General features: G+C 42.3%; 1 protein-coding gene across 2 annotated transcripts in view; it reads right to left on the minus strand.

The window, feature by feature from the left end:
- Nucleotides 1-17,373, minus strand: part of SLC39A10 (solute carrier family 39 member 10) — a 107,670-nt gene that overhangs the window by 80,263 nt on the left and 10,034 nt on the right. The window contains exons 2-3 of one of the 2 annotated variants that reach the window (XM_089689977.1): nt 12,803-12,859; nt 2,660-3,663 (exon numbers count right to left, since the gene is read on the minus strand). In XM_089689977.1, the coding sequence (XP_089546103.1) occupies nt 2,660-3,652 (993 nt within the window). In that variant the 5' untranslated portion in view covers nt 3,653-3,663; nt 12,803-12,859. The remainder of the gene's footprint in view (nt 1-2,659; nt 3,664-12,802; nt 12,860-17,373) is intronic. The other variant, XM_089689976.1, reaches the window with a different exon arrangement.

Consider the following 17,373-nt stretch of genomic DNA (forward strand, 5'->3'; position numbering starts at 1 on the left):
TTTTGTGCCCTAAAATTAAACTTACTTGTATTATTTACTGAAATTTTGTGATAATATCAAGCGACATAAAAAATTAGAACTACCACTATTTTATTCTCTAGAGTCTCTGCTTTCAGAAAATATATCATGTTAGGGGGTTTTATGTAATCTTCAGGTCTAAAATACTTTTTTTTTTTTTTTAAACGTGTGCAAGAAACGCAAAACCGGCTCCCGCAGCAAAAGGGATAGAGTATAAGCCCTGACCCACCCTTTCCTAACGAGCAGCCAATCGTTGTTCATCACACTGCAAGGTCTCCCCCCTCCCTGCTAGGAGGAGATAAACAGAGCAAAGTTAAAAACATTACATGTTTAAGTCGCCATAAAGCCTCGTTTTTAAAACCCCCAGACATTACTACCAGCACCTCAGATTTAAATCCGGTTTTGGTTACATTTTTTTTTTTCTTTTTTTATCTGGACAAGTAGATTATCATGAGGGACAAGCATATTGGGGCCCCAATTTAGTCCCTGGACAAGTAGTTTTTGAAAAAATTTCCACACCCCTGGGGCTACTCCGGCAGAAGTTGAAGAAAGAAGCCTGGCTTCTACTCCAGCAGCACAAAACTCTCACTGCTCGGCACATGACAGCAGAGGAGAGGGTGGAGGAGTGGTGTTTTTCTTCAGTGCGGTTGCCGTTCTGAGTAAGTACACGGACTCCTACCCCCTAGCAAGCATCCCTTTTTATACCCTAACGTATCGTGTTATAGCCTGTCCTGGCCCCGCACTAATAATTCTCTGCAATGAAAAGCCAACACAGTGAGTTTTGCTCCTCTTTCCACAAGAAGTGCATACATACTTTTCTGACTTATTCCTATTGGCTGTCAGTCCCGGGACACTGAGCCGCCTCCAGTCCCTGCAACATACTGCTCAGAGCTCTGCTCCTCTGCTGTACCCCACCTGTAATGGACATCTCCAGGAATCTTTCAGACCAAGTGCACCGTCGTGTGTGACACTCAGCATCTGCCATACAGTCACACTACACTCACCCCCCACTCCACAAATCCCCAATGCCTCCCCCCACACACACTTATCCCAAATGTCCCCTTCACCCTCACTTATCTCCAGTCTTCTTCCTCTGCCCCTACTTATCCTCAATGCCCCCCCCCCACTTAACCCCAATGTTCCTCCTCTCCCTCCACTAATCCCCAATGCCCCCTTCCCTCTTCGCCCATTTATCCCTAATGCCCACCCCCCTTCCCCCACTTATCCCCAAAGTCCCCCACTTCCCCTACTTATCCCCAATGCCTCCTCCTCTTCCCACACATACCCCCAATGGTCCTCCTCTCCCTCCACTAATCCTCAAAGTCGCCCCTCTCCCCCACATTAGAAAGTACCACATTGCCACCTCCCCCCATTTAGCACCAATGCCTCATTACTATGGCACCAATTTCATCCCCATATCACCCCTTAGCATTAATGTCCCTCTCCCCACTTAACATTGCACTCCTACTGTAAGTTGTAGCTGCTCTTCTGCACCAGCCCCTCTCTGATACTCTGTAGGTGGGGGACAGAGGATTTGGGGGTGGGAGGAGAGCTCTGTACTAGAAGGCGGGTTGTAAACTGGCCTGTGATATATGCATTTCTGAGCCCTGCACTTTGTACACAACTCACTCCTGAGCTCATCACTCTGTATGCAGTGTACTCCTGAACCTTGCACCCTGTAGGCAGCACACTCCTGAACTCTGCCCTGTGCAGTATGCACTATTGGTATTTAACAATGCTCCATTAGGACCCTCCCACTGTTAGGAAGTGGTGAGGTGAGGGAGTGGTTGAGTTCCTGCACATATTCTAAGAAAAAAAATCCCTGGCGGGCTGTCATGTACAATCAACCAGCCTGCTCAGAACCAAATCCACTCTGTCCACCTCTATGATATAGGAAACAGGAAGCAATGAGCATACATCGCCACCAGTTTCCTCAGCACCATTTTTAAAAAATGGAAAGCATCTGATCAGCCGATTTTGGTGTGATCAAATGCTTTTAGAGGGCAGAGGAGGGATCTGGGGTCTTACTGACTCCAGATCTCTCCATAAGGAGTACCTTTTACTGCCTATTGCTGTCACAAGGGATGTTTAAAAAGAAAAAAAAAATATATAATATTTGGGGGTTCTAGGACATTTTCAGCAAAAACTAAAAAAAAGATTAAAAAAGTTTAAGTCACCACAATACCCCTTTTAGTTTTTAAAAGCCCCAGTTATTCCTAAAAGCACTTCTGCCTAAGAAGAAACATGAACCCTTCATTTTTTTTTCTCCCCGAAATGTAAAATGTTTTTTTTTATTTATCAGGACAAGTAGTTTGTCATGAGGGACAAGTAGATTGGGACCCTGACTTCGTTCCTTGGACAAGTAGTTTGTTTTTTACATTTATACACCCCCGAGTACAGTCCTTGAGTGATATTGTACATTTAGTGAGCATTGCTACCTAGGACAAAATGTGTGTTACTGGCAAGAACACCAGGTGACAAAAAGGAAAAACCTGAAAAAAAAAAAAAAAAAAAAAACCCCAAAACAACAAAAAAATAAAAACACTAACACAGCCACCACATCTAAGGACTGGTAAGCTGCAACACAACATGTTTGCTCTTGAATTAAGCTATGCAATAAAAAGTCTAGGTTATCTCTTACCTCATCATGCATTTCTTCACTGTGCTGCTTATGGTTCAGTGAGAATACATGTTTTTTCATACCAATATGGTCGTCTGGGGCTTCTCTTTTACGAGTGTTTCTATGTCTATCATCCAGCATCTGTCTATGTTCTTCTGATTCAAAATTCTGAGTATTCTCACTGTCACGAAGGTGACCTACATCTGAATTCTGGTCCACTTTGTAAACATGGTTGTATTCATCTTGTTCAGAAACAAAAGCAGAGTCTGTAGTAGGTTCACTGGATTTAGTCCCCTTCCTCTTCTTCTTGTGCCTGTGAGGTTTTTTCTCAGGCTGTTCTCGTGTTATATCCGTACCATTTACTGGCTCATTAATTTGTCCTCCATGGTCCAGTTGATTCTCTGTATCACTATGATCGAGGTGGATATGGTTATGAGAATGGTTTGTACCTTTATGAGTGTGATTATGGAAGTGAGGACTATGGGATAATTTATGTTCGACTGGCAATGATGCCTTTTTCTCTTTACAATCGTTGGAGGATACAGCATTTTTGGTTTCATTTTCTACATTTGAGTGGGAATAATGATCGTGTGTGTGAAAATGCTTTCCTTCTTGAACATCTAAAGCATCCAAATGTGAAACTGGGTCATGACCAACATCTTCATGACCAATCTCAACTACTTTTACCTCACCAAGGCCCAAGCTGTTTAAAAGTTTTTCTAGTCCAGAATATGAAAGCCTTCCATTCTCCCCATAGCGATGGAACAGTTTTTCTATATAGTATTTCTGCTCATGTTCAGCCTCTGGTGACAAGGACTGGCTTGTTAACAGTTCTGCATCCCCATTCTGAAGATAAGGCTCTTGTGAGATCTGATAGTCATTGTGACTATGAATGTGGTTTTCATCTGATGCAATTCTGTGATCGTGTACATAACCGTGGCAATGGTTGCAGTGATGAAAAATAAAAGTAAATAAACAAATAAAACAGAATTTTGTATGCATATGTACCTTCATTTCTATTGTACCTAGAAGGGGGAAAAAAAAAATTGCATCAGTCGAGAGAGAGAGAGAGATATTTATTACACGCACACATTGCTCCAAAAATTAAAGGAACACTATGAAAATACGTCAGATCTCAATGGGGAAAAATATCATTCTGGATATCTATACTGATATGGACTGAGTAATGTGTTAGGAATGTAAGGATGCCCAATCCTTTGATGGAAATGAAAATTAACCTACAGGAGGACTGAATTCAAAGACACCCCGAAAATCAAAGTGAAAAAATGATGCAGCAGGCTAGTCCATTTCGCTGAAATGTTATTGCAGCAACTCAAAATGGTACTCAGTAGTTTTTAAATTGATGACTTTTTCTTCACTATAGCTCACAGAATTAGCTGTCACTTTCCCGGAGCTAAAGGAAACGGATTCTTTTATCTCTGGAAATAAACTAAAAAGAAAGTTTATTTTAGCTGGGGGGAAAAGTGACCGCTAATTGAGCTATAGTGAAGAAAAAAAAAAAAGCCAGCAATTACATAAAAACCGGCACTGACAAAATGACAGGCAGTCACTGTATACACTGCTCCTCTTCTGCCTCTCTCAGCCACCCCCCACACATCTGCAGTACGCAGTCTCCTGTATCAGCTTAATTTTTCCTATCGCTATTTTTAGCCGATATGTTTCGGTGGTCGAAATTTTGGTGCATCCCTATTAAGTTTACTTTTGCATACCCTTACTCTGGTTTATTAAGGGCCACTTGTTTTTTTTATAGTCCTGTATATATTGCATTCTTGGCCATATAAAGAAATTACACAAAAAAAAAAAAAAAAAAAAAAAAAAAAAAAGAAGAGGTTCATTTCCCACATCTTAGACTTTTTGAATTTAAATTGTAAGTGTGTGTATAAATAGTCAATGTTTTTTTTTAGCTTTCACTTAGAAGCACTAAGCAGGCTAGATACTGAGCCTTGAAGAGCAGAAAACTTAAACGTGCGGTTCATGCAAGATGACCGAAGACTTTGCATGACCTAGTGGCATTTTGCCAAAAAAAAAAAAAAAAAAATGGGCAGCTATACCACCTGCAGACAACTATTACAGAAGTCACTGACGCTAAAGGGGGCAATACACAGTATTAGGAACTAAGGGTATGCAGACTTTTGAACAGGGGTCATATCATTTGTCTACTTAAAGCGCTGAGCAAACTGTTGGCGCTATATAAATCCTGTATAATAATACTTATTGCCATGTTTTGTTTTAAGATTGTGCCATTCTGTTATGAACTACAGTTAAATATGAACCTCAGAAGAAGTTTGTTTTGCCTCCTCACTCAAGTTCTCTTTAAAAATGAGAGAGAGAGAGGGGGGGGGGAGAGAGGGGGGGAGGGGGGAAGAGAGAGAGAGAGGGGGGAGGGGGGAGAGAGAGAGGGGGGGGGGAGAGAGAGAGAGAGGGGGAGGGGGGAGAGAGAGAGAGGGGGAGGGGGGAGAGAGAGAGAGGGGGAGGGGGGAGAGAGAGAGAGGGGGAGGGGGGAGAGAGAGAGAGGGGGAGGGGGGAGAGAGAGAGAGGGGGAGAGGGGGGAGAGAGAGAGGGGGAGAGGGGGGAGAGAGAGAGGGGGGAGAGGGGGGAGAGAGAGAGGGGGGAGAGGGGGGAGAGAGAGAGAGGGGGGAGAGGGGGGAGAGAGAGGGGGGGGGAGGGGGGAGAGAGAGAGGGGGGGGAGAGGGGGGAGAGAGAGAGGGGAGGGAGAGAGGGGAGGGAGAGAGGGAGAGGGAGAGGGAGAGAGGGAGAGGGAGAGGGAGAGGGAGAGGGAGAGAGGGAGAGGGAGGGAGAGAGGGAGGGAGAGAGGGAGGGAGAGGGAGGGAGAGAGGGAGGGAGAGAGGGAGAGGGAGAGGGGGAGGGAGAGCGAGAGCGAGCGAGAGCGAGAGCGAGAGCGAGCGAGCGAGAGAGGGCGAGCGAGAGAGGGCGAGAGAGAGAGGGCGAGAGAGAGAGGGCGAGCGAGAGAGGGCGAGCGAGAGAGGGCGAGAGAGAGAGGGCGAGCGAGAGAGGGCGAGCGAGAGAGGGCGAGCGAGAGAGGGCGAGCGAGAGAGGGCGAGCGAGAGAGGGCGAGCGAGAGAGGGCGAGCGAGAGAGGGCGAGCGAGAGAGGGCGAGCGAGAGAGGGCGAGCGAGAGAGGGCGAGAGAGAGAGGGCGAGAGAGAGAGGGCGAGAGAGAGAGGGCGAGAGAGAGAGGGCGAGAGAGAGAGGGCGAGAGAGAGAGGGCGAGAGAGAGAGGGCGAGAGAGAGAGGGCGAGAGAGAGAGGGCGAGAGAGAGGGCGAGAGAGAGAGGGCGAGAGAGAGAGGGCGAGAGAGAGAGGGCGAGAGAGAGAGGGCGAGAGAGAGAGGGCGAGAGGGCGAGAGAGAGAGGGCGAGAGCGAGAGAGAGCGAGAGAGAGCGAGAGAGAGCGAGAGAGAGCGAGAGAGAGCGAGAGAGAGCGAGAGAGAGCGAGAGAGAGCGAGAGAGAGCGAGAGAGAGCGAGAGAGAGCGAGAGAGAGCGAGAGAGAGCGAGAGAGAGCGAGAGAGAGCGAGAGAGAGCGAGAGAGAGCTTTTTCTCCTCACAGACACACACACACTTATCTGTTTATGAGACTTTAAGAATAGTCGATTGTCCTTAGGATAAGGTGTCCCATTTGGCACAGTAATTTAGGAATATTTTGTGGGTACAAGAAATGCAGCAAGTGTGTGCAATGTATAATGGGAGCAGGCACAGAACCTTTGGAATCACGGCCGATATTCAGCATAATAAACCCATGTTCACTCTAACACTGTGCACACCGGGTCACATGTTATCCTTGCACTCATACATTACTTGGCAAAAGTTTTAAAACACCCCCATTTTTCAATTTTATATTGAAATATATGCATCACAATGTCTCAATGTACTCTAAAAAGGCATAGAACAAACAAATCGAAGGTAATCAAAGTTTGACTCAAAGTAATTACCCTTTGCAGATATAACTCTAAACACACTCGTAGTTTTCTTTCAACAGAAATCAAATATCATTCGGAAAGTTTTTCCCAACACTGTTGCCGAAGTTCTCACACAATGTTTTGTGCTTGTACAGTAGGTTGCTTTGCTTTCACCCATCTGTCTAATTCATCCCAAATCAGCTCAATGGGTTTACGTCTGGAGACTGTACTGGCCATACCAAGATTTGAAGCCTACCATCTTGTCCTTTTCTTCTAAGGTAGTTCTGACACAGTCTGGAGGTATGTTTTGGGTCATTATCTTGCTGTAGGATAAACCCCTAACCAACTAGCCATATTCCGGAGTATTGCATGGCACTGCAAAATGCTGTGGTAGTAGTTCTGGTTCACGGTGCTACTACTCTGCAGTTCAACTCTGGATCTAGCAAAAAAGCCACAGATCTCCTTCATGTTTGACAGTTGGTGTCCCACACTGAGGAACTATCCTTTCATACTTGACAAAGTTTAAAAACCCTGCATGATGAACCAAAGATCTCAAATTTTGATTCATCACTCCATAAGACCTTCTTCCAGTCTTCAGCAGTCCACTGACAGTGTTTCAAGGCCAAGGCAAGCATCTTTTTCTTAAATTGCTATTCTTGCAATGACACTCTTACAGCCACTTAACCTGTCGAACCAGCAGCTCGAAGTCTTCTCTTTACAACTGAAATTTGGACCAATATTAAGCTGTGCTTTAAGCGGTTGTCCTGTGAGCCACCTTTGACCCAAGCTGTGGACTCTCAAAGTTGTTTTCTGATTCTGTTGTGGCTTGGAGTCTGCCAGACCTCCTATCAGTCTCCTCCTGTATTTCCAAAGTGCCTATTGATGGTGTAGGAAACTGAACCCATTGACACCTTGGCGTTCTTTGTAATTTCTCTATCGAAAGAGCTACCCTTTTAAAAAAAAGTTATAATGGTCTGTCTGCCTTTGTTAATGACTTTTTACTCAACATTTTGAAAGCAATAAACTACTTCCTGCAGGACAATACTGTCCAGACATTGCTTAAGAGGTTATGGTTAACAGTCTGGTTCAACAATGTTCTGCCTTATACAGACAGCTTGTAAGTTATCAACAAGTTGGGACAACTAAAGGACTTGATAAATTTTATGAGCCTAATTTATTTACATTACTGCAGAGCTATGAGTTAACCCATTGCTTCTTCTTTTGCACAACACTGAAAAGTCCATTATTTTTAAAATTTTGTTAACCTAAACTTTTTTCACCTCTGGCAGTTTTTTTTTCCCAGTAAAAGTTTTTATTAAAGTCTGCAAGGTATACAAACAGATATAAAAATACAAAGTGCATATACAGCATGCAGAGACGTTAGAGAAAACAACATTTCAAGTTCACAAAAAGAAGTATTGAGCACAACACACACAAGGAGGTGAGCGTGGGGAAGGACAGCAAGAATTAAAAAAAAAAAAACAAAAAAAAAAAACAACACTTGCTCTCCGGAAGATTTACCCCCCTTCCTGACTGGGCGGTCATGCAACTGAATAGAGCTTTCTTTTAGTGGTATTTGATCACCTCTGCATTTATTTTTGTGCTATAAATGAAAACACTAACATTTAAGAACAAACAAAAAAATAAATAAAAAAAATAAACTTTTCTATAAAACATGTCCAATAAAAAAAATGTCAACTTAGGCCAAAATATATTTTGCTACATATTTTTGCTAAACCCCCCCCAAAATAAGCGTATATTGATTGGTTTGCGCCAAAGTTACAGCATCTAGAAATGGTGGTATATATACCGTATTTGCCGGCGTATAAGACGACTGGGCGTATAAGACGACCCCCCTACTTTTCCTGCTAAAATGTAGTGTTTGGGCTATACTCGCCGTATAAGACTACCCCTCTTCCAATGCACACCAGTGGGAGGAATAGTGCCCCATCATTGGTATTAGTGGCAGGAATAGTGCCCCATCATTGGTATTAGTGGCAGGAATAGTGCCCCATCATTGGTATTAGTGGCAGGAATAGTGCCCCATCATTGGTATCAGTGGGAGGAATAGTGCCCCATCATTGGTATTAGTGGCAGGAATAGTGCCCCATCATTGGTATCAGTGGGAGGAATAGTGCCCCATCATTGGTATTAGTGGCAGGAATAGTGCCCCATCATTGGCATTAGTGGCAGGAATAGTGCCCTATCATTAGTATCAGTGGAGGAATAGTGCTCCATCATTGGTGTCAGTGGGAGGAACAGTGCCCCATCATTGGTGTCAGTGGGAGGAATAGTGCCCCATCATTGGTATCAGTGGCAGGAATAGTGCCCCATCATTGGTATCAGTGGGAGGAATAGTGCCCCATCATTGGTATCAGTGGGGGGAATAGGTGCCCCATCATTGGTGTCAGTGGGGGGAATGGTGTCCCATCATTGATGTCAGTGGGAGGAATAGTGCCCCATCATTGGTGTCAGTGGGGGGTGGAATAGTGCCCCATCGTTGGTGTCAGTGGGGGGGGGGAATAGTGCCCCATCATTGGTGTCAGTGGGGGGGAGGAATAGTGCCCCATCGTTGGTGTCAGTGGGAGGAATAGTGCCCCATCATTGGTATCAGTGACACCAATGATGGGGCACTATTCCTCCCACTGAGACTTGCTGACCCTGTTCTCGCATGGTGCTGCTGCAGCCAGCATATGTGGTTGCAGCAGCACCTCTACACAGAACACTTACCTGCTGCTCCGGCACTCAATTTTCGCGGGGCCGCTCGGCTCCGCCCCCTCGCCGGTGATTGGCCGCCTGTGTGCCTTTCCTGAGCTACAGTTCTGGCGGCCAATCACCGGTGAGGAGGCGGAGCCGAGCAACCGCACGAACATCCAGTGGCCGAACTGAAGGAGACGCCGCGCTTCCTGGACCGGATCGTCGTGGGACTGGATCCAGGTAAGAGACATCAGCCCCTGCAAACCCCTGTACTTAATGCCGCAGTCCCCCTAAACATGTGTACCGGCGTATAAGACGACCCCCGACTTTTGAGAAGATTTTCAAGGGTCAAAAAGTCGTCTTATACGCCGGCAAATACGGTACTCTATTTTTTTTCTTTTTATACTAGTAATGGAGGTGATCAGTGACTTATAGCAGGACTGCAATATTGCGGAAGACAGTCTGACACTAACTGACACCAAGTGGTAACCCATGACATTAATACAGGGATCAGTGCTAAAAATATATACAGTCACTGTATTAATGACATTAGCTGGGAAGGGGTTAAAAAGTGTTTGTGTGCACTGTTTTTACTAGACAATTTATGAGATTTTATTCCCTGATTGCTAAGACACAACACAGCTCTGCTTTGTTTACATAGGCAGAGCTGTGTTATTGTAGTCTCCTCGGCGATCAACAGGTGTCGGCGCACCTGGTCCATTGGTCGGCACACGTTGATCGGCTTCTACCATGTCCAATCACAGCAGAAGCAGCGCTCTGGTGGCAGACACGTGCCCATCCCAGTTGCGGAAGTGCAAAATCACGTTTGTATACGTGATTTTGCACAGAACATCCACCCTGTAGCAGCAGATCTGCTATAGGGTGGAAGGCAAGTGGTTAACCACTTGCCCTGCAGAGGATTTACCCCTCTCCTTGACCAGGCCATTTTTTTGCAATATGGAGCTGCGTTACGTTAACTGACAATTGTGCGGTCATGCAACACTGTACATAAATTAAATTTGCGCTTTCTTTCGGTGGTATTTGATCATCTCTGTGGTTAATTTTTTCACTATAAACAAACCAAAAAAAAAAAAAAAATCTTTAATTTGACTTTTTGCTATAAGACATGTCCAGTAAAAAAAAAAAAAAATTAATTTCGTCAAACTTAGGCCAAAATGTATTGTGCTACGTCTTCGCTAAGAAAGAAAAAAAAAACCCCAAATACATGTAAATAATTGGTTTAAGTGAAAGTTATAGCGTCTACAAATGTAGGTATATATACACTGGAATTATGTTTATTATACTAGTACTGGCGGCAATCAGCGACTTATAGCAGGACTGCGGCGGGCATTCAGACACTGGAAGGGAACGGACTACCACCCCAATTACCTTAATAGTGATCAGTGCTAATAAAAAGCACTGACACTGTACTAATGACACTGGGGAGGAAGGAATTAACATCTGGGGTGATCAAAGTGTTAACTGTGTGCTGTTTTACATCATGTGCTGTGTGTTCTTTACTAGGAAAATATGCTGCTGTGTATTTCTCTGTTGTGCAGATAAATACAGCAGCATGTCCTTGCTGGCAGGAGAGCGACCTGTGTTGTGTACACACAGGTCCCTCCCGTCAGTTCTACACAGTGATCGCTGGATGCCAGCAGAGAATCCCTGGCCGGGGGCTGGTGATTGACAGCCGTAGAAGCCAAGGGCACGCGCCCCCTAAACCAGAATGCAAATCAACACACACACACACACACACACACACACACGATTTTGCACAGCCGTCCAGCTATGGCTGCATTGTGCAATGTTTCAATTTCTTAAGCTTTTGCTGGCTGATAAAGTTTATATTCATACAACTGTATAAAATTCTAATTACTTGGGCATGGAAAGTTTTGGAAAAATGTACTGGGCCATAAACTCCCCAAACTGGAGAACCAGTGCTATAGAAAATGCCAGGAACAGTGCACATTGAAGCTTCTTGGGAGCTGCCTCTTTGTTCAAGTCACAGAGTTAAACTGGATCTTTATTTTGCTCATTATTTTCTGTTCATTACCATTCTACCCCAAAAAGTATATCCTAACTGAACTCCTGGGGGCTGCACAGTGGACTATTTGCGTAAAAGGGGAAGTTACCAATCTTCACCTCAAATAAGTTGTCACTGGGTTTTACTCTAATTAGCCCATGGAAACGGCTTACCTCCTTATTTATGACCAAGTACCAAACCCAGTGAGATCCCTCCTCTCCCACAGACATCTTTTGTAGGGACACCAATTCAAGCCATTCACTCACTGCTCTCTATTGGAGTCCTCTATATATAAAATCTAGTGGCAGAAAATATGTTGCATTGTAGCCACCAAATGGAGCCAACATAAGAATTCATATTAAATATGGAGAAAATTTGTATAGCCTGGACGAATGCTAACGACATTTGCACAACAAATGTTTTGTAAACAGACCCCTTTTAGTGGAAGTTGAATCTAGGTTTCTGAGCTACTGTATTTGTGTACATTTACTGTAAATTAAGAAAAAACCTTGTAAACAAACTTTTTTTTAATAAAAATTACATGCAAAATGATGGTCAACTACACCACATATTGCAGATTCAGGATTACAAAAAAAAATAAAAAATATATATATATATATAATATAATCATATCTATATACATACATATACACACACACACACACACACACACACACACACACACACACACACACACACACGTAACTTGCAATGATGAGGTGCCAAGAAGGGAGCGAAATAATGAATGATCTGCTTGCAATAGAAAAAAAAAAAAAAAAAAACTAAAAAGTGGGTTAAGAAAGATTAGTTATTCCAAAAGTTAATATATTTCAATGAACCAAACCACAGCTAAATGTAAAACTGCCCATTGTAAATGGAAACTTCAAAAACAGAATGAAAGGCAAATTATATTTAAAGTAAAATTTAGACACCCAATCTTGTATTTTTATGTTTAAGCATTAAAATGTATTCCTCCTTTTTCTGTTTTACGTCACCAAGTTACCATAAATGTCATAAAATACGTATTTTCTACTGATGAAACCATACTCTAGAAAAACCCTCATCGTTTTACTTCCTCTTGCTGTCTTGCCAAATCTACTAAAAAAACAACATAATACAAATGCTCCAAACACACAGTAAAATGCTACAAAATTCCCTTATTGTAAAAGTACCAAATCTACAATGAATAGAAAAGAAAAAATAAAGAAGAAATAGCAAAATGTATACACTTAATGCCTTTGGAACAAGAAAGATTTGAAACAACCACACATTCATGGCTGCCTAAATTTCACAGTTTAATCTACCAATAAAACATCCAACAAATAAGCCACTAAAATGTGTAAATTAGCTATAGCAATGACATTTTTCTGGTATTGTAATTTAATTACTATACATTTTTTCAGCCACTACAAAAAACCCACTTGGGTAAAAGTAATTAATTTCTCAGAATTTGTCAAAGATTAAAATAACTAGACAAAATCAGCAAATTACACAAACCACTACTTACCATAACAGTAGTGACAGAGCAAAAATGTGTATATTCCCAGAGATCACAGATCATATTCTGTAAAAGAAAATGTTTTTTTTTTATAAAAGTAAAACCACACTCCCTGACTTATAACATGCTAGAAGTAGGAGGTGAAGCAAACCGCTAGCTAGATTGGGTACAATAAGGTCATCAACTTTTCCACAAAGCTTTAAGACATCCCTATGAACACTAGACTTTTTATGTGGAAAATAAATGACTAGCTTCATGTGATGGAAAGAAAACATCCTCCTGGACAAGAGAAACCATGAAAATAATGGTAGCATTGTACACAAATATGAGCAGAATGTCTTCAGAGGTGTGCAACATTTTGTAAAAATGATCCTTATACCCATATAGGGCATGGAAACCCATATATAGATATCAAAAAATTATGTAAGAAATCCCCCTGTGCTCAATATGTACCTAAACTACCACACGAAGCAGCTGAAACCTAATCCTATACCTATAGGTGAAATAAATGTATAAACTAAAAATAAATGGTGTAGCGCTAAATAAATACAACCTACATATATTCCATATAATGGTGAATAAAAGTGAATAAATACACACGAGGTCCTAAGATTGGACCAAGACTAATGACCTATAAACAAGTGATAATTACACAAAAATACAGACCCGATCCCTTCTCTGGGATACATCCACAAATTAGTGACCCATGATTCCCAATATTGGGACACAAATCTAAATAACACGTATATATTGTGAATCCCTAATGAAGGATATGCATACACTCTGTGCAAAAAAGTGTAAAACCACACTAATACAAAAAAATATTAAAGTGAAAAATGCAACAAAGTCCAATATGGGAAAAAACAATCCAGGTGCTTCACTGCTTCTGGTCATGCAATATATGCAGTGTGGATAAACAGCACACCGATAAGTGATCCTTCATTGGCTGCAATGGCCTCTCACCTCCAATCGGCGACCCCAAAGGGCCACAGAACCTTTTGGATCACCCCTGGATCCTTCCTGTATGTGCACTCTTTACTGCCCAGTCTCCTGGGAATTTTAACCACACTGATATCTTGCAGCAGCACTGGTATTACTTCCTCTGGATAGGTAGGTAGGCAGGTAAGCACCATCACAAATACCAATTATCTCTCATAAGCCCATGAAACAAGAGAAAGACATTCTCCATAGTGTTAAAGTGCTTTATTCTATTAGCTAGATATGCCAAAAACTGCACTCACATTTAGTTGGTAACAAACAGGCCTTCAACACATATATTGGGTGTATTGCATGAAAAGGTGTACCAAGATGGCGTTCCGCCGGATGTACATCACCGCGTTGCGTCACGCCTACACGCGACTTCCTCAGGACTACGTGATTGGTAGACAGTACTCCATTTTATAGGCTGAAGTTCTGCTAATCGGACCGCGGGTTGGGACAACTGCGGCCATACTAGCTAAGTCCAAGACGATAACTAAGCAACCCTACCGTCGGACTTACAGTAATCCAAGGCTATTTTCCACGGGCCCTGTATATCGAAGGACAGAACTCCAAAAATAAAATATAGATCTGTAATGGCTCCCTATATCAATATAATATTACTATAAAGCAGACATATACCCCAGTAAACTTTAATTACCATCCCAAACTATAAAATAGAGGTAAAAAAAAAAACTCACCCTTGACCTTAAAAACGGGTGATTTCAAAACAAACATGGATATAAAATACCCCCTAGACCTAATAAAATATTAAGTATGCTATTTGTATATAAATGTATTATTACACAAACCGCATACAGACTAATGAAAAATGGTAAACAAGACGTATAAATACAATTATGTAATAAATCTAAAATCACTTTATTAAAATAATATAAAGCATAGAAATTAAGACAGAAAATATGCCCTCTAAATATAATTATTGGAATCCCAAAAAATATAGATATTGGTCCTAAAAAAAAAATATTAAAAGAAGTTTAAAAAATATATCCCAATTCATGCAATTGCACTCATTACATGTTTACAAATAAAAGGATATATACAAGAATACAAATGAAACCCCTTTTTATATATAACCAGGTGATATTAGTAAAAAAAAAAAAAAAACCTCAATATATTCTAGATTTATGCCTATATATATATAATATATGTATATAAAAGAGTATTAAAAAACTAAAAATCTTTAGAAATCATTAATAAAACAATTTAGATCAAATTCTATATCGAGTCCCCTCGGCATTTGTGTTTCCATAATAAAGATCCATTTTGATTCGGCTTGACTAAGAGAACTAACTTTATGACTACCCCTCCAATGTTTCTTAAATCTTTCAACCCCCAAAATCTTAAACCCAAAGGGTCCTTATTGTGACACATTGAGAAATGTTTCGATACGCTATGCTTCGGGAAACCCTTGCGGATATTTTGGACATGTTCCCTAAGCCGTACCCACAACAGTCTCTTTGTCCTTCCTACGTATTGTAGTCCGCAACCACATTGAAGTATATAGACTACTCCCTCTGTTCTACAGGATATAAAATCCTTGATTTTAAATTCCTTACTGTTACTTTCAGATATAAATGAACTCCTTTTAGGATTCTGCCCCCTAGTGGCTCTGCATGCATAGCAGGTTCTACACGGAAAGAAACCTTGTTGGTCAAGAAATGTGACCTTCTTATTTTTAATTGGTGGGTCTAATACATTCTGCACCAATTTCATTCTGAGGGTTGGGGCCTTTCTGTATATAAATTTCGGTAGTTCTGGTAAGATTTTGTTAAGGATAGGATCTGTTTTTAAAATAGGCCAATATCTTCTAAAAACATTTACTACTTTCTTATAATCTATTAAAATCAAGAACTATTGCCATCTGGTCCTCAAACTCCTCTCTCAACCTATCCTTCAAGAAACATCCTCTGTCTCACCCACTTCCCTTATTTTATTTCTAATTAGCTCTTGTGAATAACCTTTATTCATATATAGATATGCAACCTAATATTTGCATTAAGAGGGACACAAGTAAACCTGTCACACAATGCTAACTGAACGATATTGAATATTCTAATGACCTATTCAGTCCACATGCACTAGGAGTAGAAATATACAGATCAAGCATTTATTTTAAAATGGCACCCCAAAGCATGGCCAGAGAAAAGCTGTGCCGCATCGCAGCATACCACAATACACAACAGGGGACATTCTGCCATTCTGTTGAATGACCAGTGAATGTTAAACAGGAGCAGGGAGACAATTGTAGACAGATTCATTATAATTAGGCAGCATCAATCAGAAATTCCTACCTCAGCTGTTCTGTAGACTTGTCACAGACTAAAACCTACCCCAGACCACTTCTTAAAGTGGTTTTAAAGTGGTAATAAAGGCTCAAGGTTTTTTACCTTCATGCACAGAATGCACGATGTTAAAAAACCCTCTGTGTGCAGCAGCCCCCCCAGCTTCCCCCAATACTTACCTGAGCCTGGGATGTGCAAGAGAGCCTTGGCTCTCCTAGGTCTCTCCCCCTCATTGGCTGAGACACCAGCGAGAGCCATTGGTTCTCACCTCTGTCAATCACAGCCAGTGAGCCAATGAAGAGAGGCTAGGCTGAGTTGTGGCTGTGTATGAATGTATACACTCGGCAGTAGAGGAGGGCCAGGCGCGCCGGCGAGGGACCCGAGAAGAAGAGGCTGCTCAACCATTGCACAGAGCAGGTAAGTTTGTTGTTTAAAAAAATATGCCTTTAATATCCCTCTGTGTGTTTGTTTTGAGTGAAAATCTGTCTCAACTCCAGTGAAATCTGTTGCAGACCTGTACACATCAGTTGACTGTACAGGATAGCAGGAGTTACAAATATGCATAAAAACTGTTGCACAGAATTTGCTAAATAACAGGCAGCTAGATTTGAATCTGCATCTCTCTAATTCCCATAAATGGCCCTTAAAATGCAGCAAAAATCAGAATCACCCCTCTTGCCCACTGATTTACATCCTTGCATTTCTAGCAAACCTTGCATAAAATCAGGAACATTTTAACCGCCTCCCAAGATGGTTCTTTCGTTCTGGGAGGACGTCATATGATGTCCTCCCACCCTAACCCGCGTGTGTGGCTCCGGGGGCGCTCAGCGCGGCGATCAGTGGTGCGTTGTGTCCCTCGGACACAGCAGATCACCGATCAAGGGAAAAAGTCGAAGATAACGGCTGGGTCATGTGATCAGCTGTGTCCAATCACAGCTGATCACATGTAAATAAGGAAATGTCGGTTATCGGCATTTCTCTCCTCACGAGCTGTATTGCTGACAGTAAATGGCAAATGACAGCCGGTAAATGGCATTCCTCGGAGGGGACATGTACAGTGATCATCAAGGCACTGATGCTCAGTGTACCGATGATCAGAGTAGCCCCAGCAGTGCCACCTGTCAGTGCCCATCAATGCCACCTGCCAATGCACATCAATGCCACATATCAGCGCCCATCTGAGCTGCCTTTCAATGCCGCCTAACGGTGCTGCCAGTCAGTGCTGCCTAACAGTGCCATATATGAGTGCTGCCTTTCAGTGCCCATCAGTGATGCCTGTCAATGCCCATCAGTGCC

This window comes from Staurois parvus, unplaced genomic scaffold, assembly GCF_062004578.1.
Source record: "Staurois parvus isolate SC_StPar_1 unplaced genomic scaffold, SC_StPar_1.0 ptg000506l, whole genome shotgun sequence".
Taxonomy (NCBI): Eukaryota; Metazoa; Chordata; class Amphibia; order Anura; family Ranidae; genus Staurois; species Staurois parvus.